The following is a 23,739-nucleotide window of genomic DNA, read 5'->3' as shown; positions in this document are numbered from 1 at the left end:
ATCCTATTCTTCATCAAAATCATGGGTTATTATTAGATATAGTGACTAATTCTTTTCTGAATTGAGGAAGTTTTGGAGTTCATTTCAAATGAAGAAGGCTGCGATTTTTTGTTGTTTTGTAGGTAGGACCTACTAGGACACTCCGATGGATGGTCCGATTTGAAATGGATCATGACCAGGACACAAGAAGTAGGATCCGAAGAACACTATGAAATCCAATCCGACCGATAAGGGATTTGAATGGATTGTGACTAAGACATAGGTGGATCCGATCCGAAGTGGATCTGTTGACACCTCTATTGTAAATAGTTAGGGCTTAGGGTTGGTGAGAATGAAAAATCGTTATCGACATGAGAATATAAAAAATGTCGATAATTTCGTATTTACGTATTCATGAGGGATAATTTTATAACATTTGAAAAGTCTACTCTAAATGACAAACAACAATTTTTTTTTTTTGAAGGGTCGGTTTCGGTGGAGGAATGCAACCATTTAAAAATAAATAAAAATGTTGTTTGTCATTTAGAGTAGACTTTTCTAATGTTATAAAATTATCCCTCATGAATACGTAAATATGAAAGGTATTTTCATACACTGCCCCCTCCACTCGGATCTACGATAATTTTATCCATGTCTTGGTGATGATCAAAATAATTTTGGACCTTAGGATATAGATCCAATGGATGCATTCGGATCCCGTTGTTGTGCCCAAATCTTGTTCATTAACGTTCGGATCTTAGGACCACTTAGGGATGCCAATGGATCCACTTCGGATCGGATCGGATTCGGAGTGTTCTTCGGATCCTACTTCTTGTGTATTGGTATAGACATCCCATTTTTACCGGACCCTAAACCCCAAAACGAATAAAGTTCCCAAAACCCGAGTCCCGAAAAATCCCAAAAATTCCCTGTTGCAAAGCTTATTGAGCATTTGTCGCAGCCCAGGAAACCTCAAAACCCCGTTAGTACTCTGGAATTCGATGCCTCAATTTTCCCTGGTATGTCCCCAAAATTTGCAAAAATTGCAAAGTACCTCCAATGTTGGTATTGGCACTCCCCTATTTGAATCCCCAAGTTCCAATATGAGTTCAACCATATTTAGGTATTTGCGTCAACCCATCTTGTCTTTTAGTGTTTAAATGATTATCCAAGGTTATTACATTTCCTGAGAATAGAAAAGACAAGCCGAATTAGTGCTATTATCAAGATGTAGTTGTATTAATATCATTTCTTTTATTCAACCAGAAGGGGGTGAAATATCTGACTAGGTGTGCCATTACCAATTCCCTCGTGCTAAAAATGAAGTGATATATTTGCCCCTCTCATTGCCGAACCACCCCTAGTAGTATAAAAGAGTAGTGAAAATGCACGAATGATTGGCTGTCCCAAGAAAGAAAAGGGGTGAGAAATATCATTTCCTTTTTTATTTTGTGTTCCATTTTACCTCAGACCACACCTCCATAAAGGGAGAGAGTAGTCATACAATACACCAAAGGGGTTGTCCAAGGGAAACTGGGGTCAGATATATCATCTCCCTCTCAAAGAGTAAACGAACTAGGGCTTGAGGGGGAGAGCTCATTTTCGTTGGAAAAAGGGGGCTGCTTCATTTCGTGGGAAAGAAAAGAGGGAGAGAACAAGAGGTAGACAAGAGAAGGAGCTTGAGCTCCACCTCCTTCATCGCCAATTTCAGCAACGACTTCCACCCTCTTGCCACCATTTCAGCCATCACTTCTACCCTATTGCTTCTATTACAGCCACCACCTCCAACACCATCACCATTTCTACCCAAACCCACTTCAAAACCCATATCAAAACCCCGTAGATCTAACCCCTAACCTCATTCAGATAATCTCCGCCGGAATCTGAGCCGTCCTAATCATCTCTACCTTTAGTTCTCTTTCCATTTTCTTCCCAGATAATAGCCACCATCAAACCCATTTTCAAGCTACCATCACTAGAAACACCCATCCTCCATATCCGATCCCCTCAGCCACCATCGGCACCGACCACCTCTAATTCATCATCACGTCCTGCAATATCGTCCTGATCCGCTGTCTCTGCGCGGAATCCGAAAGAAGGAGAGGAACAAGGAACAAGAGCACGAACATATAAGTCTCCAATTTCAGGTAATTCTCTCACTCCCCCTTTTTATTCGTTCTCAATATTCGCTATTTCTCTTGCTGTCTCTTGCACTTTTTTTGTATGATCTTAATTCCATGCAATTTGGTTTTGGTTTGGGAAAGCAAGTGACAGACATGTGTTTTACTTGAGCCTATGACCTGTTTGATTAAATGTCTCTGAGTGCAAAATGGTTGAGCTTCATTGAATTTTCATTGGATGGGATTGTGGTTTAAAGCTCTATTGTTTGAGGTCAATGCACATTGGTTCATGGCAGTCAACACATGAACAGAGCCCAATTTGATGTCATCCTAATTGAAAATCGGCCCATCAAGTGATTTCTATTGAAGATTTCATGTCTGCCCATCTAATAATTCTCATTGCGTCTACCTGTCATGTGCTTTTCATCGCGAATTATCTTTGTGTTATCGAATAGCTTTAAGCTCGTCAAATGATTTGTGTTAATAATCTCGGGTCTCCATATTAGTGGCTTGAACTCTTTGAATTTAAGCTGATATCAAACCTGCGTAGGCGCAATAAGGTGATGTCTGGGTACTTGCAGGGGATTAGTTGTTCACATTTTGCCATTTTCATTTCCTAGTTTCTATTGCTGATACTTAACTTCAAGCTTTGTGACTGATTTGTTTTTTTTTTCTTGTCTTGGTGATCGATTGATCTAACCCCTATAAGAAGAAATTTTTTAACTTTCAGAGAAAAAAAATGGAGGGTTTCAGTTTGATTGTTTATGGTGTGTTCCTGTGTGGAACAATTGGGGTTTACTGTGTGAAAGAACATACCTTTAACTCTCTTTCAACATGTTCATGAAAATATCACAGCCTTTTTTTTTTGGTTTCAGGTGAGTTTATTTTCTGTTTTTTTTTGTCTTGCTGACTGATTTGTGAAATGCCCACAATCTGTTTGATGAAATGCCTAGAAGAAGAGGGAAAATATCACTGCCCTTTTATTTTTGTTTCATGTTATTTATTTTGTGTTTTTTTGTCTTGGTGACTCATTTGTTAAATGCCCACAATATGTTTGATGAATTGCCTACAAGGAGAGGGAAAATATCACTGCCACCCTTAATGGGTCTCCAATTTAGAGAAGGCTTAAGGAATGTTAGGTGCACAATCTAAATACAAGTACTTACATAATTTTAAGTTTCTTTTCCATTTGTTTTTACCAGGGGCACCCGTAAATAAAACAAGGGCCCACACACCACTCTCATTTCCTGCATATATTATCCTGTTTTGTGGTTACTTTTTGCTATGGTTTGTTGTGGATGTGATATAAGATGACCTATTCGAGATACTATGAGTAGGAGCCGTGAGGGCTATACACCCGCCTTCTAGAGCCACCGCACCAGTAGTATACTCAACACATGGACACTTCGTGTGTAAAACAGACATAGTTCGTACACTGGACGATAGTCACAGTGTACAAGTAACTATGCACCCGGCCACGTGGACCTCAGCCTTACCCCCTCTATATATTGGAACCATACAAACAATTTTCTTATGGTTATTTATAATGTGGGTACATTCTTATTTTTCTCTTCTTTCAATTACTAGGAAAATGGAACCAACCTCTTCTCAACCGTGTGGGTTACGTATCGAGGATAATGACCGTGCACAATCTGGTTTTGTTGATGATGCTTTATCGCAAACCTCCGGGTTAGGTGTTGAAGAAGTTGATGCCCATGGTCATATTGTGCTTGATGATGGGGGTGATGATGGGGTTAATCTGATTGAAGACAATATAGGTGTGGTAACACCTGATCAAGTTGCTTCCCATTTGAGAAAAAAGAGGGTGAACAATATAGGCCAAGAAGCTGTCTTAGTGGCCAATCATCTCCAAAACAATCGATCAGAAGACCCGAATTTCTTTTTCTCGATGGAGTTAGATACGGATGGGACCTTCCGATCTATGTTCTGGGCTGACGCTAGGGCTAGAGATGCTTACATGACATTCAGCGATGTCATTGTCTTTGATGTCACTTACAAAACCAATAGGTTATCTCTGCCATTTGCACCGTTTACGGGAGTGAACCATCATAAACAGTCGACCCTATTCGGATGTGCCCTATTAGCTGATGAGACAGAGGAAACCTTCAGTTGGTTATTTGAACAGTGGTTGACGTGCATGCATGGTAAAGCACCTGATGCAATAATAACTGATATGGATCTGGCCATGAAAAATGCAATTGGAAGAGTTTTTCCAGACACCCATCATAGATTTTGTTCGTGGCACATACACAGGCATCTGCTTGAGCATGTTGCAGAGATGAGGGATTCGACTAGTGATTTCTGCCTCGATTATAATCGGTGGTTTTTTTCAAAAAACATGGAGAATTGTGAGCACTTGTGGGAAGATTTGGTTTGTAAATATGAAATCAGGGAAAGTGATTGGTTATCTATGATGTGGGAACAGCGAGAGCATTGGGTTCCGGCATATTGGCGAAACACATTCACTGCAGGAATAACTTCGAGTCAACGTAGCGAAAGCATGAATGCATTCTTTGATGGATATGTGAATAGCAAAACTGGCTTGCATGAGTTCTTAGATGCATATGATAAGGCACTGGTTCAACGTCGTAAAACGGAAGCTGAAGAAGATTTCAAGTCGAAATATTCGAAAGCAAGTATGAAAACGAATAGCCCATTAGAAAAAGAGGCGGGGATATTCTATACGAGGAATATGTTTAACATTTTTCAGGATGAGTTCAGGGATAGTACTGGTTGTTGGTACGACCGCTTGAGCAAGGATGGGGCCGTGGAAGAATATTTGGTAGGTCCCAGAAATGATGTGAAGAGTAGATGGTGTAGGGTATTTTATGATAATTCCGATGGAGTGACTGTCAAATGCGATTGTGCTAAGTTTGAAAGGGAGGGAATCTTATGCAAACATATCCTTCGTATTATGGATACGAAACAATTGAAGAAGGTCCCCGACCATTACATGTTGAGGAGATGGTCTATTCAGGCAATGTATCAAGTAGGAGGTACAATATCTACAAGGCCACAAGTAGGTAGTAGCGTGAATCCGTTTCAGAGGTGGTGCCTAATTTCAAGATGGCAACGACTGGTTGATGAACCCGGAAGAGATGAGAAAGTTTTCAACAGGATGACTGAATTTTGTGATCTTCTTTTCGCTGAAGAAGAACAAAAGCAGAAAGAAAAGGAAGTTACATTGGAGGCTAGTGAGTTACCAATCGTTGGTAGCGAAGTATATTCAAACTTTGGTGTGAGTCAAATACCTGAAATCACAATTCGAGACCCACCAGTTGCGAAGACCAAAGGCCGTCCGAAGAATCCAACACGCTTGAAATCTAGCTTAGAAATATCTGTATCCCAACCAAAGAAGCGGACGTGCAAATCCTGTGGCGGAAAAAGACATTATAAGTCGACATGTAAAAATAAAGGCCAGGTTTGTTTTGTTGCCTACTTACTCATTTGTATGTGTACATGGAGTGATATTTGTTAATGTTTATATATTGATTCTGTTATGTTTAATGCTAATAGAAGCCTAAAAGAAAGCGCCAAGAGGAAGGTGACGTAAAGGAAGAGGAAGATGACGACGAAGAGGCATAGGAGGAGTACGTATAAACACTGATCTATCTCATTCATTTATTTGAACCGTTTTTAGTTTGCTACTTTCTGAGCATAAGTAATTACTCCGTTCACATCTATACTATATACTAAGCATGTTTCTTTCCGTTGTCATTCGTCTTTTTTCTACTAATTGTTTTTTTGGAAAAGTTTTTCCCTCTACACAATGGGTTTGCCGCTAACAATTTGGGTTTGCCGTTTTAGAAAATTAGATCATGGTTACATCTCTTATTGTGGCATCATTTTCTTTTGATTTTTTTAATGGTTCTTTTGATTTTATTGTACAACTTGGAATTATGTTACTCTTGATTCTTTTGTTTCCCTGGTGATGGGTCTCAGTTCTCATTTTTTTCATTTCCCATATGTCATTTCGTAAGTTGGATTGGCTGCACTCTTTCTATTGTGGACATTCAAAATACATTTATACTACTGAGCAATCCAGAAATGGCTGCACTCTTTCTACTGTGGACATTCAAAATACATTTATACTACTGAGCAATCCAGAAATCATTCTTAAATATGAGGGTTGGAGACAAACAGTAAGCGTTCCATGGCGGGGGGGGGGGGGGGGGCACTCCATCTCTACCGAAATCATGCATAGGTACTACCCACCATTTCTCAACTCATCCCATCATTTTACACCTAAAGTTTTCACTGGTACGTTCCACCATCTCCAGACAAAACCAAGCCCGTGCATAGGTGGAGCCATCCATTTTGCAATTTATCGTGGGAGATGATTCACCCCCCCCCCCCCCCCCCCCCCGCCCTCGATAATGCGCCCTCCTTTGAAATCAAGCATAGACATTAACACTTTTTGACATCAAATCACATTAAAGGGGGGCGCATTATCCTACAGGGGGCAAAAAAATCATCGCCCTCTTATCTTTTCATGTGTGGGGTCCATCAATTTACACTCATGCATAGCATGGGTCATGAGTGGTAGTTAATAGTTCACATGAATAGTCCATTTCCATTCCTTATTTCTTTGAGATTATGATTGGCAAGAGTTCTTATCCCTTTTTTTTTAATGATCCAGGTACTTCAAATACGTAATGAAGAGGAACCTGATTGAGGAATTGGGCATTTACATGTTCTGTTCGTAAATTGGCAAATTTCTTGTTAAGTTCGTAAATGGGCAAGTTGTGAATCTCCTGAGTGTATTAAGGGGGATCATTATGTGAAACCTTGTTTTGAGAAGATATTAAAAATTGAATATTTTTTGAATTTTCAGGTGATAATTGTAGCAAGATTCTCCCTCTCTCAGTGAAATTATATGGTGTTTGCTCTTGACTAAGATTCTCTCTCTCAATGAATTAGGCCATGTTTGTTTAGGCCCTGTTTGTTCAACATGTGAACTTGTATAATTAGCTGGTGTAATTTACTTTTGTTGTCAATTAGTAACTGGGACAATTCGCTTGTTCAGTTAGTTAGGGGTGCAACTATATTTTGGACACGATAAAAGAATATTTTACACCACATTTCTCATTGTTTAATTAGGGGTGCAACTCGGGTTGAGCTTTTGTCATAAAATTGGGACGTGAGAAATCAGACGATTCACTTTTTCATGAATGACTAAGACTAAGAAAACTATTTTAGTTAGACTAATCTCCATCATTCATGGGAATGTGAATGGGTCGATTTCAGTTTCAGGCATAGTTGCGACGGAGGTGAAACCATAAAAGAGTCTCTAATGTGTCTAAGTGCATTGCCCTATTAATGAATGCAGTATGCACCCAAGACCCAACTCAAGTTCAAATCAATATGCTTCCAGTTAGCCATTGGACTCGTATGAATGGATATGAACCCATTGATAACTATAATAAGAGTGAGGGCCTTTAATTTTAATGGTACTATACATAGTAACTTATGTTTTACAATAGGATGAATAGGCAGCAACAACTTTGCACTCGTTGCTATCAAAAGGACAAGTGTGTGGATACTTTTCTTTGTGAGTATTTTCGTTTGTTTTGTAGTCCATATCAGTATGCTTATCTTCTTATACGAGTAAAGAAATATTTGTACTACTGGAAATGGTATCCACACTTTTATTTTGTTAATGACATCTCTCGCTTTTCGGAGAGTGGTTTTCATGTGTGTGTTTTGGCGTGGGGGATGGATTATAACGACTAATAGTTATTCGAGAAAAGGGTTCTTGCGTGGAGCGGAGATAGTTTATCGCTAGAGTGCTGGAAAGGGGGTGGGGCCATATTGGGGGGGTGATCCTAAGCATTCATTTGACAGGCCCATCATGGATGGGAGGGGTACAAAAAAATCAGCTCCATCGGACAATCTTAGGGTATCCATTTGTGAGGCAAAAAATGGACAGATACTGTTTGTCCACATATCTGCCCATTTTTGGCCCCACAAATGGACACCCTATGGTGATCCAATTAAGCTGATTTTTATGGACACCCTATCCATTAAAGGGCCTATCAAATGAATGCTTTGGATCCCCCCCCCCCCCCCCCTCCCCCCCTGAAAAAAAAAATCCATACTTGAGATCCATCCCACAGCATGCATTCGCTTACTGGTTACTTCGAATCACCTTAAAAAATGACAGATGAGGAAGGAGCAAAAACACCCAAACCCAAACCTAGGCCTGCTCGCGTGTATTGTATGAACTTTGGTTCATATAAAACTAAGTCACCCAACAAATACCAATGCCCCCTGGAAGGCCTAAGCTTATCTATCCACAGCCTAAGCTTATCTATCCACAGCACCTCTTATAAGGATTTGAAAAGTCTCTTGAACTTTCCAATGTGGGACTAAAAAACTAGCATTAGAGTTCGAACCCACTTAGACATCACACTAGGTGTTGAGTTCAAGTCTCAAGGCACAAGAAAAGGCATCAGCTCTTGAAAAACAAAAGAGAGATTCTTTATTTTTAAAGGAAAATTCCAAACTTACTAGACCAACAATTTTTTCTATGGAATATTATTTTCATGGAAAATTTTTATATTTTTTTCCGAGACCCAAACATGCCATGTGCAAGTGGTGCAATTTTAAGGGTGTGGATAAAGACATGAGCCCACTTTGGCATGTCTCTAAATAGAGGTATATTTGTCATTAGTGTCGGGTGCAGTAAGGGTTGGTTTGGAAGCTCCGACATGGGCGTCTCTTTCTAAATTTATTGTAGGGGGATCGACAGATATCCGGATCCACCTATGTCTTTGTCATGATCCATTTAGATTACCTATTGGTCCGATTCTCTTTCGGATTGCCTTTCGGATCCTACTTTCTGAGTTTGGGTCACAATCTATTTTGAACCGTAATGTCGAAGTGTCCTAGGTCATGCTTACGTTGTTAAGATATATCGGATCAGATAGATCAGAACCGTTGCTGTAAGCACTTATTTAAGCACACCTTTTACTGTTAATGAAATGAATCCGAGATTAGTAGAAATCTCAAAATTTTAACAGTTGTAAATAGTTAGGGCTTAGGGTTAGGTGAGAATGAAAAATCGTTATCGACAAGAGAATAAAAAAAAATGTTGTTTGTCATTTAGAGTAGACTTTTCAAATGTTATAAAACTATCTCTCATTCAGTGGCGGAGCCAGGATTTATGAATAAGGGGGGCAAGCTTATACAAGCTTAGTACATAATGGGGACATGCGTTCAAATTTTAATGGGGCTGGGCCCAATTGAGTTGGGCCTATTAAGGATTTGGCCCAACTCAACGGGGGCCTTATGCTACATGTAGCTCCGCCCCTGCCCTCATGAATACGTAAATATGAAAGATATTTTCATACACTGCACCCTCCTTTCGGATCTAGGATATTCCAAGGAATGTTTTGGCCATGTCTCTGTGATGATCAAAATAATTTTGGATCCTACTTCTTGTGTCTCGGTGTAGACACCCCATTTTGACCGGACCCTAAACCCCAAAACGAATAAAGTTGCCGAAATCCGAGTCCCGAAAAATCCCAATGGAATGATTGACTTAAAGCTTATCCAAACTTGGACAAAAATATTTTAAAAATGAAAAGAAATGTGATATCAATCCTTTTCTAATTAAAATATTGCATAGAATGACTCAACAACCGTGGGAAACATACAAAATCTGGAGTATACGTTCACATTGGAAAAATCTTTGAGTAAGCTTTTCATAGCTAAGACACAATATGTGTATCTGCTGAAAATGAAATCCAAACTAGTCCATAAATTTCAAAGGAAAGATTAAAGGCCTCTTTGGATCCCTCTAGAAAGTTATTTGCACATGTATCTATACCACTAGCATTCCTAGCTCATGCTATGATAGGTTTCAAATGGTGGGCCACACCCTATTCATGGGTTTGGGTGGAGATTGTGATGGTGTGGCAAGGGTGCCTATCATTAAAACATGGGTGTAAAATGATGGGTGTCGCCCCGTGAAAACATGAGATGTAAAATGGTGGGCCGCACCCTGCCATCGGTTTGTGTAAAGAGAAGCTTTCTCCTACTTCTCTAGGAGAGCAAATAAAAAAAAATCATTAAGGCCCGTTTGGATACCCACAAGATTTAGATTTGGATTTCTCGCATTTGCAGCTGAGATTTGGAACTAGATCAGATCCTTAGATTTCCAAATAAGCTACAACAGTGAAAAAAATCCAATGCTCAAATTTGTTCTGCAAGACATTATTTGGAAATCAATAGTTGTGGCAATTTACCTTCACCCTCGCTGCTTCTTGTCATTGTTGCAGCAGCAGCCAGACGTCCCTCTCTCCCTCGTACAACATGAGCATGAGGATGATTGATGTATTTTGTATCCAAAACTCAAATCCAAATCCAAATACAAAAGCATGAGGTATCCAAACGTGGCCTAAGGCATGTTTGGCTACTATGATTTTTTTTTTCTCCCCGGAAATATTATAGTTTAGCCAATGGTGAAGGAGGGAGGCATAGGGATATAAACGAGAGGGACTGAGTGAGGAGAGGGTAAGAAAAGCCTGTTAAACAAGGAAACAAACAGCTCACTCAAAATATGATTAATTTTCTCCTAGTTTTTTAGCCACTTCTCAGCCTCTACACGCAACTTGAATGCATTGTATTACCATGCCTCCTTGTTTCTACATACATATCTATAATATATATACTGAACATATTTCTTTCTTTTGTTGTTTGTTTTCTTTCCCAGGAAATTTTTTACGAAGAGACTTTTTTATGGAAAAAATTTTACGGTAATTTTTTTTATGGCGGATTTTTTTACACATTATGCATAGGATGAGTGGGGCCAGGCCCATCATTTTACAACGATGTATAGCATGGATGGGCTCCGCCATTTTACACATGTTTTGATTGGTAGGGCCCAGCATCTACCCAAACCCGTACATATGGTAAGGCCCAACATCTACCCAAACCCATGCATATGGTAAGGCCCACCATTTTACATCCACGAGTGGGCCCTCCATCTCCACCCAAAGCTAGGCATAAGGTGGGCCCCACCATTTTTACACCTCATTTTGTTAGGGTGTGTCCCATCACACCCAATCAGACCCATGCATCAGGGGGAGCCACCAAAATAACGATTAAAATGGCTGACTTCTTGGCTATGGCCAGATGAAGGTGGAGCCTACCAAATGAATGGTTCATATCAATCAAGGTGGGCCTTATGTGCATAACAGAACTAGGAAGTACGCTTGTTGAATACATTCAAGAAGCATTGAATCATTTGCTATGCAGAAAATACCACTAGAGAAACTTTAAATAAGGGAAGTGATATACTCGTCCCCTTTCTTCCCCGGGCCACCCCTTCTAGTGTATTATGACAGCTCTTTCGACACTACAAGTTGGTGGCCAAGGGAAGAAAAGGGGGCCTTCATTCTTACAGTTTGGTTGCATGTAGTTACCTCGTAGAGTAGTGGTGAATTAAAACTTAAGTAGTCAACAACGAGGGGACAATCCAAGTAGTCGGCCCTTGTTTGGTTGTATGTGGAGTTACAAAGCACTTGGAGACTACTTGGCTTGTCTCATTCTTTTCTCCTTGTCTACCCACGTAGCATACTAACAAACAAGCAAAATTTAAGGAGTTTTTTTGCTAGGATACTCTACTAGCTCAGTTTGAGTAAGTTTAATATTAGCTCAAATGATTCCTAAGGCTATGTCTCGAATGCAAGAAAAACATTTCTAACAAAGAATTTTTTTTCCTTTTTATGATTTAGAGGAAAATGATATGATTATGGTTAATTTTGAGGGATGTGGTATGGTCCCTCTAAATAAAAATGAATGGGTCAGTTCAAGTTATCTTTTCTCACGGGTAAAAAAATGTTAGAAAAATTAGAAATATTTTTCCTTTCAAAACTTCTCTACTTCCTGCAATCCAAACATGGTCTAAAGTGAGTTACCTGAGCTTTCGAGTTGGACCCACATGTACGATGTGGATAGGATTGGATCCATTGATTTATTGGGGCACATTATGTTTTGCCAAGACAAACTAAAGCCTTCATCCCATCGTAGAGTAGTGGTAGGAGGTGTCATTACCAATATAGAGAGGGAGAAGAAAGAATCAACCCCGATACTTTACTAGTAAAAAACTACTTTAAATTTTGCTAGTAGTTCGTCAGTATGCTACGTAGACAGACAAAGAGACAAGAACGAGACAAGCCAAGTAGTCTCCAAGTGCTTTGAAACTCTACATACAAGTAAAACCAGGGGCGGAGGGACATATAGCTTGGGGTGGCCGTGGTCCCCACTAACTTGCAAAATCTCTTTTATAGTAGTGATATGTGCAGAAATTATTACAGAAAGTAAGCAAGCGAACCAATATGACCAATGCAGAGGCGCGACCTAACGCACGAGGCTCCCGCCATTACGGGGTCTAGAGAGGGCTAGATATACGCAGGTCACAATGGAGCAAACTTACCGTTGCGCCAAGGCTCGCCCTCTAACCATATAGCCAATGGAGCAAACTTACCGTTGCGCCAAGGCTCCGCCGCCTAAACCTAACATAGTATTTTTTTTATCATAACCCCTACAAAACCCGAGATATTTTGCAACCAAACCACACTTAATGACAGGATCTTCCTTTAATATGGGATGGCACGAAGATCAACGCTCTTGATTGCACACACATGTATGTCCCCATGTGGGGCCCAATACTTAACCCACCTTGTAAATCCGTGGAATGTGAAAACATACCTAAAATACCGGTCAAAAGGCCGATTTCAGCTAGTCAGCTATGGGGGGTGTTTTTTCCAACGCGCTATTGGAAAAAAATGACGATGACTTTTTTGCCCCCTCTGTAGGATAAAGCGCCCCCCTTATAACGTGAATTGTAGGCAGAATTTAACGCTTTTTTGACGTCAAATCACTTTACAAGAAGGCGCATTATCCTATAGTGGGGCGAAAACATTATCATCAAAAAAGGAGAAAAAAAAAAGGATCAAAAGAGAAAGACTGTGTTCTCTTCTCTACCCAGTCTTTCTCTCTTCCCTTCTCTCAAAACCCTATCGGAGGTATACGTTGACTACTTTAATCTTCTGATCTAAGATCCATTACTTTTTTTAATCTGCTATAGGATTTTGTAAGATCCGAGATTCATCTCTTGTTTTTCTTAGCTTGATGCGGATTTCTATCTCGTAATTTCCGTTTTGTTCATCAATCCCATTTTTTCTGTCGTTTTTTCCTGAGCTAGGGTTTTTTTTTATTCCAGATCAGTCTCTGTTTTGGCCTTTTTGTTTTCTTTATCGATGCTGATGCAGTCCAGCTTTTAGGGTTTCTTTTCTTATAAATTGTTGTCATCAAAGCATTGTTAGGGGAGAAACATGTAGGTTTTCCTTTTAATCTTCTTCTCCAATTTGTGATACTAGGTATGATTGTTGTTCAAACCTGGTAAAAACATGTATTGATTTTATGAAATAATACAGAGAAGGGAGAAAAGTGTAGGTTTTCCCTTTTATCTTCTTCTTAAATTTGTGCTAGTAGGTGTGATTGTTGTTCTAACCTGGTAAAATGCCGACACACGTGTAGCTAGGCTATATCACATTCTGTTGGAAGTGATTGAGGATATTCGAATTTTCTTGAAGGCATTTGATTAACCAATTCCTGGGACTGAATTTTCCTGAATTTTCTGGATAGTGTATGCATTGTTGATTCTAGGGATTAAATTTGGTAGAATTTTCTGTGAAGCTGTTGGATTTATGGGGATTGGATTTGTTGATTGATTTTACGGATGTATGGTAACAAGAAGATTTAGGGCTTTTCCTTTCACATTTTGTGGGTTCTTTTTTTCCTGTGATGTTATTGTGAATCAACCAATTACTCCTACTTTTTCTTTGTGATGTGCTTGTGAAACAACCAATTACTCCAAAAGCTTAAGCTGATAGAGATGGTGTTATTTAATCATTTATACTTCAACACTCCCCCTCATATGAGGCACCTCTTTTTTTTGGGTTGGCCTTACATGTGGACTTTTAATATCAAGTTATGAGTTTTGAACCCAGAACCTGTAGCACGGGTAGATCTGATACCATTGAAACAACCAATTACTCCAAAAGCTTCAGCCATTAAAGAAGGCGCCCTTTAATCTTTTATACTTAAACAATTCCCCTCGCGCGTGGCCCCTCTTTTTAGGGTTGGCCTATACATGGCACATGTGGCCCCTCTTTTGGGTTGGCCGTTACATGTGGATTTTTAATATCAAGGAGTTTTGAACCCAGAACCTTTGCTCTGATACCATTTGAAACAACCAATTACTCCAAAAGCTTAAGCCATTGGAGATGGCGTTATTGAATCTTTTATACTTTTAACAGTTCTTGTGTGGAATATTGGAAATATTCAAAATTTCTGTCATGGGGTTGACTTTGTTGATTTGGGGTGGTCAAATTTGTTTGTAGTTTTAGTGATGGAAGAGACCCATAACGTTGGGAGTCATTTGACATCCGCCGCTGCTTACGTGGAAGGGGGAATACAAGATGCATGTGAAGATGCTTGCAGCATCTGCCTCGAAGAGTTCTGTGATAGTGATCCTTCGACAGTAAGCTATTGATATTCCTCCTGTTATGAATTACTGTTTTCTTTTCTACTTCTGAATTTGTTTCTATTTATGAATTTGTTTTAATTGTGCAATTTCCTGTCTTACCATTTGGATTTCTTAGAATCAATGTTTAATTTGATCATACAGGTGACTAGTTGCAAGCACGAGTTTCATCTTCAATGCATTCTTGAATGGTATTTTTTCTTCACCTGTGAATTCCTTTGCATTTTTTTTGTTGATGGAGAGACCTGTCTCTGTGAATGCTTAATTGCGTCTAGATCTAATCGTGCTTTGGTAAATTGTGTTGATTGCGATTTCCCTCAATGATTTGAGTCTTGAAGTTATTCCATCAATCTTGGTGCTTGGTTTGCTATTTTTCTTTTCTGAGAGGCCAGTAAAATAGTTAATTTCATCAATTTCAAAGTACTTTTTTTTTAATAATTCAATTTACAGTACTTGGTGCTGCATTCCCTCTATTGTTTTTTTTTTCATCCTGTAATGTCTACTTGGATTTCTGTTTTCCCTTTGTAAGATACGCTTATGCAGACTTCTATTCCTGTAATGGCATCCTGTAATCATATTCACATTCATAATTTAGACAATCAACCTTTGAAAAGTAAAATTTGTCAGCAGGTGAAATTACTGATGTTAGATTGGTTGTAAAACCCCGAGCAAAATCGCTACACGTAGCGGAAATATAAACTTTGTATAACAAAAAATTTGCTCTAACCCAGGATTCTTAGGGACTAATTATTTTATGGTGATTTAATAAACACAAATATAAATGCATTTATGTAGAAAAGAACTCGTCCGCTTAATCTGCTCCTCGAAAATTCGCCGGCGATCTAATCGACGCGAAACCGGAAGTTGAATCGATGGATTCATTTTGTTGCCCAAAGGATCTTGTGTACAACTCTTTGTTCACTTTATAATCTGATTTAAATCAGATTATAATATGGGAATATGTATTTAGATCAGTGGAGCTTGATTGGATGTTTGTCTTTGACCTAGAAAAGACAAAACTAGTTGATGGAATTGAAGGAGAAGAAGAGAAAGACTTTGGGGTGTCTCTACCAATTTCCAGCACATGGAATTATGGAAGAGCTGTAGAAAAACTCCAGCAATATGTCTTGTATTTATAGAGTTTTCAATTTCCATATGCATAATCCAAAGTTTCTACAGAAATCCCAAAATACAAGGAAATTAGTCACAATTGGAAGCACCAATTGGGGAAGCAAGCCTTCTCACAATTGGAAACCCATATGGGACGTCCAAGGGAGGAATGCTTGCTGCCCAAGCAATCCTTGGTTGCCCCATATGGTTCCCAAGTTTCCAATTTTGTTTGTTTATTCTTTCTTTCTCTCTCTATTTCCAATTTCATCACATGTGTTGCTTTAATTTGAAAAAAAAAATCAAGCAATAATATTCTAAATATTATGTAATTTCAAATTGATAATGGCACACCACATGGGGCGTGTGGGCATGGGTCTCACCCAAATTCGTCCCATGTGGGTCCACTTATCCAATTCAAATTCCCATTGCATTTCACATTTAATCCCCAATAAATAAATGCAATCCAATCCTATCCAATAGGATTAAAGCTCCAACATAATTTATGATATTCCCAAAATACCCATATGATTAATACTTAATCATTTTGGTATTCCCAATGTATCTCATAGTGTATATACACTATATACATTGTGTATATCATTCCAATGCATCAAATGCCACGAAACTAGTTCGTGTAAGCAACCAAATAAATGCGGAACCTCTATCCAATAGATTATAATAGGTCAATCGAGTAGTGAGTGAGATCGTAGTAGGGATTTAACGGTAGATCCTGCAGAACCCTCAAGTGGGCGCCATTGTGATTATTGCTCCGTAGCTATGCTACAATCACATTGAGTCAGTAGCCTACATCGAGACGTAACCCTGAAAATAACCGTCAAATCATCATACCCCTAATCACATCAAAAGTGCAAGTCATTTCTCCAAGTCTACATCTACCGAGTTAAGTCTTACGGGAGGTAGACATTAACTACCCCCTGGGCTCACTCATGGTATACCTTTCAGTCAAGCAATGTCGGCCCGAAATGCATTTGCTAAAACCATTTCAAAACTTATTTTGTGAAATCCTTTTTAATAAACACTTTATATCAAATCCACCTGGCCAGGTATTTTTCTAGGCCTACTGCTCTGACCAAAACCGTAAATGTTATCTTATAAAATAGGTGGAGAATTCCATATCGGGTATCACTATTGACCTCGAAGGTTTGTCCAACACTCCAATACTACCCTTTGGTGACTCCAAGAGAATCACGGTTAGATAGACCAAAAATGAGAGACTCGCCAATAGACTAATATGACCCCTCAGTTCAAAGGACATGGAAAGGGTCATGTCTGGTAAAATAGCTCAACGTTATCCTGTCCACAAGCTATTCCAATGTGATCCTGTTCAATACGCAATTTCATCGTTGTACTCATTCTATCTTGCTTAGGGTCCACTACCCAAGTGATTGAGATTAGTCACTCCACATCTCGTGCATGTAGGCAAGATAGGTGCTAGTTGTATACAGGAGGAGGTGTCAAACCTCAACCCCAACTAGGAACTACTAAGGTCTGCAAAGAACCGGAATTTCATATCTCCTTGCTCCCTGGGATCTGTGAATCCATGAGCATGGGTTTCCTACTTTGCTACCTGAGGACCAATACGTGTCAATAACAAGTAACATATCACACATATTTAACTTTTAGTACCCGTTAATTGTCATGAAAAGAAAATTTTATTGATTAACATGCGAAATATACTGGGTTTTAGGGCACCCACTCTAACAACTGATGCTATCCTCCGCCAAAGTTTTGAAGTACGTTAATGTGCGGTGTTTATCTTGTAGGTGTCAGAGAAGCTCCCAGTGCCCCATGTGTTGGCAATCCATTAGCTTGAAGGATCCCACTAGGTTTGTTTGGCTTGTTGTATTCTTACAGAATCTTTTATTTTTCACATTCAAATATTTGATTCTTTCTATTTTTATGTCTTTCTGGCAGTCAAGAACTGCTTGAGGCGGTCGAACGAGAAAAGAGCTTTAGGCTTAATCAGTCACGTAATGCCACAATATTTCATCATCCTGCCCTCGGGGATTTTGAATTTCAGCATGTCTGTAGTCTTACTGATTCGCCTTATACGATCCAATTCTTTTATCTGATATAAAGTTACAAACCTAGAGATTACGCTGATTTTACAAATCATAACCTGAAGTTTATTATACTTATCCCATTGAAATTTCTCTTTTTACTCTTCAATGCAGTTACCGGTAGGTACAAATGATGCTGAACTTGAAGAACGCATAATTCAACACTTGGCAGCGGCTGCTGCGATGGGCAGAGTGCATCACCTTGCTAGAAGGGAGGGGCAGAGGAGTAGATCAACGGCTCAGGGTCGTCCACAGTTCTTAGTCTTTTCTACACATCCAAATGCACCTTCCGTTGGTCCAGTCTCTTCTGTGCCTGAGCTAAGTGAAAGTGAAAATGAACAAGCTACTGCTATCGCAACAACTAGCCCATTAATACCTCTTTCTTCTGTGGGAGAAGAACCCTTGCCGAGGGTCCCACAGTTATCTCCTGTTCAAGCTGAGCCGGTTCCTGCCTCTGGAACCAGTGGGTTTTTGGCCAATAGGCCAGGGCTTTCTAATAATCGGTACTTGTGTTCAGGCTAATTATCGTCTTACATATTTGGATATTCCTGATTTGGTTTATGATTGATCAGTTTCTTGAATAAGTTTTCTGTCTAAATATGGTTCTTTTGAATATTTTATTTCAGGAATTCTGTGGTTCCATCTTCCCCAGTAACCCACGATAGTGCAGGACCTTCGGAATCCCAATCCTTTTCGGAGTCACTAAAATCTCGATTTAATTCTGTGTCAATGAGGTGCAGATCTACCCTCGTAGTTTTTACAAATTGATTATTTTGTTACGGGTTCTGAAAATTCTGGTTATGCTTTTAAGATGCAAAGAGTCTATGTTGAAGAGTACTAAAGGATGGAAGGAGAAGCTGTTCTCACGCAACGCTACGGTGTCGGATCTTGGTTCTGAAGTTAGAAGAGAGGATGCTGGAATTGCTAGTGTATCACGCATGATGGAACGTCCTGACACCAGACACAACAGTCGAGCAAATGATGCTTCAGTTACCTGTAATATGGAAGGTTGTTCGGCTATAGAGCCACGTAATCCGACAGCTGTAGAAGATCATAATGGCAATATTCCAAATGACGGCAATTCATCGGCTTCTTGTGGTGCAAGTGCTGTTTCCAATTAAGTTGTCCTACCATATCCTCAGCAGTTGCATGTGCCCTCAGCATTGATCCTTAAAGGTGCGTTTTCTTGATGTTGGTGCCTAATTTTTTTTTCTTTTTTTTTTTTGAATGGTTGGCGCCTAAAATTTTAATAGCATTTTTTAGCGGTTATAGGCATGATTATTCTTTTATGAGAAAAGTCCTAGAATTCCAATGTAGGAACATGTTTTCCACTGAAAATATGTTTGAGTTGGATAAGGCACTATTACCAATGTGGCTTCTTGGAAGTGACTTTTTTCTTAGGGGTGCACACAGTTCCGTATCACCTGCTTAAAAATCTGGTTATTTTTGGTGTATTTATTGTTCTGAAGTTCTAACTCGTTAGATGATTTAAGTCTCTTTGAAGCTTACTTTTAAATATGAGATATGTTCAGCAGTTGTTCTCCTGATTGATTTTTTAGTTGATTGTGTTACTTGTAGATTCCGTTTTTATTTCTCATTTGTTCTTGTTAGTCTTGATAAGATTTAGGATTTTTCATATTTTTTGGTGGGTTGTTTTACTTGTAGATTCCATATCTTTTATCTCATTCTTTTTTGTTAGTTTTGATTAGATTTAGGAATTTTATTGTGCTAACTAATTATAATGGGATAGCATACAAGTATTTGGCATGTAGTGCTTACATATTTTAATGGGATATCATAAAAGTATGATATTAAGGCTAGATATTATTAGGCCTTGCCTGATGTTTGGATGTCCCGATCTTCTTCTTTTTTCCTTTGACAATCATGATGAAACTATCAATCCATCGAATGCATGAGGAATGATCTCACTGAAATATGCTAGTTAATGGAAACATGCAATGCACACGCATTGAGACGAGGTCAGATGGATGGTCCAGATCATTGGACTGTTGTCATTTATGGCGGAGATGCGGTTTTAGGGAAGATTTGTAAGACCATTGTACCATTTGAGCGGTGGCGGTATGTGTGTGTGCATTGGGTCTACTTTTTATGCGGATTCCTAGTTGTGTACTTCCGTCAAATTGTTATCAGTGCAAGCTTGATTCTGGAAATCACTTGAGGATTCGTGATAACATTGAAGAAAGCTTGTACGGTTCCATATGAAAGAATTGATTGACTGGAGCTATTCTCTGAAAGGTATTGCAGGGGCTATATTGACTCAAGTCAGCTGTGGTGTCATTGCATGGAGGAAACCAGGGAATGATGAAGATCTCTGGGTGGAGATGTTGGTTTGTGGATTTTGTTTTTTTGAAATGCTTGAAACCCTTAATAATTATTTTTTGTAGAATTTAATTCGGCATCAAACCATTCCAAAAATAAATAAATTTGGCATCTAGGTTTCAAGAAGAATGAGGAAAACCTAGATTGCATTAGATTCAGTGTTTACTTCTGAAATACATTTGGAGGACATTGGAAATGTTGATTTGTGGCTTCTTTTCATTTTGAGGGTTTTCTTTTGGTGAAAATGGGATTATTTCATGAAAGAAGAATGTCGAATCTTATCTATGATGTCATCAAGGAAAGGTTGGTGATGTAAATGAACATTTGATCGAATAGAATAGATCCAACACAGTCCATGCGGTTAAAGAGTCTAAAAAGACGTTAGAGTTCTCCTCAGAAAAGGATCGAAACATTCTAAATAGAGATTGGAGTTTTAAGCATGATTTTGATTGGTCTTACTGCTAGTTGGAAGTGGAGTTCTGTGTGATAGAAATGGAATCACATCTATATGCTTCCATAAATTTTTAAGGGAGAGAAACAAGCATCAGAGTGGATTAGTTACCCCAAATTAGTTTGAGAACCCAGGGGTTGGAGGTTGTGTTGTGTGTGTGTGTGTGTGTGCGCTGGCGCGCTCTCCGCATGTGTACTAATTAAAAGAGGTGGAAGAGCTTTCCCTAAAGCCATGGGAGTTATAATATCTCTAATCAGTAAAGTTTACAAATAAATTTGATGATGCTTCATGTTTAAGGATCTTGAACCTAGAAGTTACAAAGCTATGGCCTATGGGTACCTTGACACCAGTCTATATAGGATGACTTGCTGTTCTTTGCATTTGACACCAATGATCACTTTATTTTCCGTAGGACGTGGTTTTATCACATGACATCTGGAATTATGGGGGATACCTGCCTAATAATTTTTTACAATTTTTTTGGGAAGTATTGAACATTGTTATTGGTTCGTTGAGCATCTCACTTGCAGAGCATTTAGGTGCTCATCTTTAATGCCCCTGATTTCAAGTACATGAGACTTCTTTTGAGTTCGCTTTGCCTGTATTTAATTCCCCCTCCTGTCTTTCATGGGCAGAAGAAAGCAGTAGAAGAACCCAAAACCTATTGTTACTCAACGTAGCTCCATAATACGACACAACTTTTCAGAACTTGCAAAATTTTGCAGCACTAGGTATTTGAGTCCAGGTTATCAATTCCAAAAGAATGAGGCTTGGATGGGGTCAGGGGTGGGGGTGAGAAGATATAAAAAGATTATGGGGTTCGTTGGATCTCTTAAGCACCCATTTTTTCTTTAAGCCTATCATTTTATTTAATTCCTGTACTTGACGAGATTCTGAAACTTCATTTCACTACTTGGAGAACTTACGGAGTCAGCTTGACTTGATCAAGTAAATGGGTTAATCTCGGGTCGAAAATATTTCTGAGAAAACTTGATCAAATACTTGAAATACATCGCTGACCAGTTGAAGCTTGAAAATTTAATTCCTGAATACTTGAATACCTTGCTTATATAAAACTATTCTGAAAGATCCAACGAAAAGAAGACAAACATTTTAAACTTCTACCCCTTGACATTTTTGTTTGACAGAATGTGTCACCGCAGCTCTGAGCTGAAACTTGGGAGTTCTTAAACCCTATCATTATTTAGAATTTTCAATATACAGAATAAGGAAGTGCATGGTTTTAAGCTTACATTTACACCATCATTCAAAAAAAAAAAAAAAAATTGTATAATGACACAATTATACCATTATTAATTTTTAGGGATTTGCTAGCGTCCATCGCAAAAAGCATTTTGCGGCTGGTCTGTCGCATCTCTCAGACCAGAAACCTCATGAATGAAGACAACAACTTTTGTCACCATTAAAGAGGTGGCTGGTCTGACGTGAGACAGACCAGCCGCGAAATGCCTTTTGTGATGGACGCTAGCAATTCCCTTAATTTTAATATTTACCAGTTTGGGTCACCTTAGTAATGATGGTTGTATTTCAGGTGGTGAAATTTCTTTCCTGATGTGGAGTGCTGAGGATAAGAGGGGAAATGAGTTGCTCTGCTTTCCCATCAGGCCAAGGAGAGAGGGAAAATGCTTTAGATTTTTGGGATCTCGGATAAGACAAGGTTGATCTCCATTTGGACTTTTACATGCCTCTATTTATCCGTATACTTGTTTATAGAGAATTTATTGACATACAAATCTTACTGCTTTTTCCATGGAGGGCCATCAAAAATATATTATCAAGAGCGTTTAAATAAATAATAAGATGATATCACTGGTTTTCAGCAATATACGCCCAATTCCCATCACTTTTACCTCCTCTGTTTTGCCTTTTCCTTTAAATGACAGCATTTTTAGGAAATGACAATCATAAGGCGTGGAAATGCTGTTATTCTGAGCTCAGTAAGGGCATGTTTGGCAACCATGAAAAAATATTCCATTATTTGTATGGTCAGTTGTGAGAGATGAGCAAGAGGATAGACTTGAGTGGGTGAGTGTGAGGGGAAGGTGAAAAGCCCTTAAAATCAGGAATGATAAAGCCCTAGGTGTGAGGGTAAGGTGAAAAGCCCCTTAAAATCAGGAATGAAAGAGCCCAATTTTATGTAGCAAATAGTTTTGCTACTGATATTGGCACTACCTTGTTTTGATAATTGCACCGGTTCTTAGCTTTTCTTTAGTGACATGGGTTCAATCTTGCCATTGGTCTATGTTGATGATATTGTTATCAACGGCAGTGATTCCCATGGTATTACTACTCTAATCCAATTTCTTTCATGCTGCTTTAACATGCGTGATTTGCGACCCCTCCGCTTCTTCCTTGCATGGAACTCTTCAAATCTATTCGTACTCTCACTCTCACCCAAACCAACTACGCCATGAATCTGCTTCACAAATCTGATATGCTTGGAGCAAAGCTGATGTCTACTCCTGTTGTGAACAGATTAAAAATGTCTTCAACAGATAGTACTCCTCTCCTTGATGCCACCAGTTATCAGCATATTGTTGGAGCCCTACAGTATCTCACCTTAGCGTGACCACATATCTCCTAAGAGGTCAACCATGTGCATCAGCTTATGCAAAGACCTACGAGCGTTTATTTTGAGGCTGTGAAGCGCATTCTTCGCTATGTTAAGGGCACCACTGATCATGGTCTTCAATTTACATCATCGCATGACTTCTCCAATCATGCTTTCTTCGATACTGATTGGGCTGGATCACCAGATGATCCGTGTTCTACGACTGGTGGGAATATCTTTCTAGGCCCCAATCTCATTTTGTGGTGTTCCAAAAGCAACCCACTGTGGTGCGTTTTAGCACTAAAACTGAGTACTGCGCTCTTGCCATCACGACTACTGACATTTGTTGGGTCCAGGCTGATGCGGACGAAAATCACCAAGAATAGTTCGGTTCATTGGCGTGGAATAATTTTTTTATCTTTTAATTTGTATTTTCGTCATTTTATTTGTAGTAATTTTTTAGGGCATCAAATCTTGTTCTTTTGGCATGATTTTAGTGTTTTTAGAAA

At 39.1% G+C, this 23,739-nt stretch overlaps 2 protein-coding genes across 4 annotated transcripts; both read left to right on the top strand.

Annotated features, from left to right (window-relative positions):
* The first annotated feature begins 1,519 nt into the window (after window positions 1–1,519).
* On the top strand, window positions 1,520–7,070 carry LOC143885102 (protein FAR1-RELATED SEQUENCE 7-like). Of its 3 annotated transcripts, none has more exons than XM_077389091.1 (4): window positions 1,520–2,126; window positions 3,687–5,541; window positions 5,637–5,710; window positions 6,101–6,753. In XM_077389091.1, the coding sequence occupies exons 2-3, from the start codon at window positions 3,691–3,693 to the stop codon at window positions 5,703–5,705; spliced, it is 1,920 nt and encodes a 639-aa protein (XP_077245206.1). In that variant the 5' UTR covers window positions 1,520–2,126; window positions 3,687–3,690; the 3' UTR covers window positions 5,706–5,710; window positions 6,101–6,753. The 3 variants fall into 3 exon arrangements, 2 of the variants coding, with proteins under 2 accessions (XP_077245206.1, XP_077245205.1); XM_077389090.1 differs by lacking the exon at window positions 6,101–6,753 and adding an exon at window positions 6,760–7,070 and having other exon boundaries at window positions 1,521–2,126; XR_013253142.1 differs by lacking the exons at window positions 3,687–5,541; window positions 6,101–6,753 and adding an exon at window positions 6,760–7,070 and having other exon boundaries at window positions 1,554–2,126.
* A 5,933-nt stretch (window positions 7,071–13,003) lies between these two features.
* Window positions 13,004–22,502, top strand: LOC143885101 (E3 ubiquitin-protein ligase RHF2A-like). The gene is made up of 9 exons (XM_077389089.1): window positions 13,004–13,153; window positions 14,534–14,673; window positions 14,821–14,867; window positions 17,571–17,633; window positions 17,722–17,830; window positions 17,982–18,370; window positions 18,494–18,601; window positions 18,679–19,043; window positions 22,211–22,502. Exons 2-8 carry the CDS (start codon window positions 14,542–14,544, stop codon window positions 18,986–18,988), a joined length of 1,158 nt encoding a protein of 385 aa, XP_077245204.1. The 5' UTR covers window positions 13,004–13,153; window positions 14,534–14,541; the 3' UTR covers window positions 18,989–19,043; window positions 22,211–22,502.
* Window positions 22,503–23,739: the final 1,237 nt, after the last annotated feature.

Source organism: Tasmannia lanceolata, unplaced genomic scaffold (genome assembly GCF_043159265.1).
Source record: "Tasmannia lanceolata isolate RefF3 unplaced genomic scaffold, GAP_Taslan_0.1 ptg000008l, whole genome shotgun sequence".
Taxonomy (NCBI): Eukaryota; Viridiplantae; Streptophyta; class Magnoliopsida; order Canellales; family Winteraceae; genus Tasmannia; species Tasmannia lanceolata.
The sequence above is the reverse complement of the archived record's forward strand: the minus strand, read 5'-3'. Positions and strand labels throughout refer to the sequence as shown.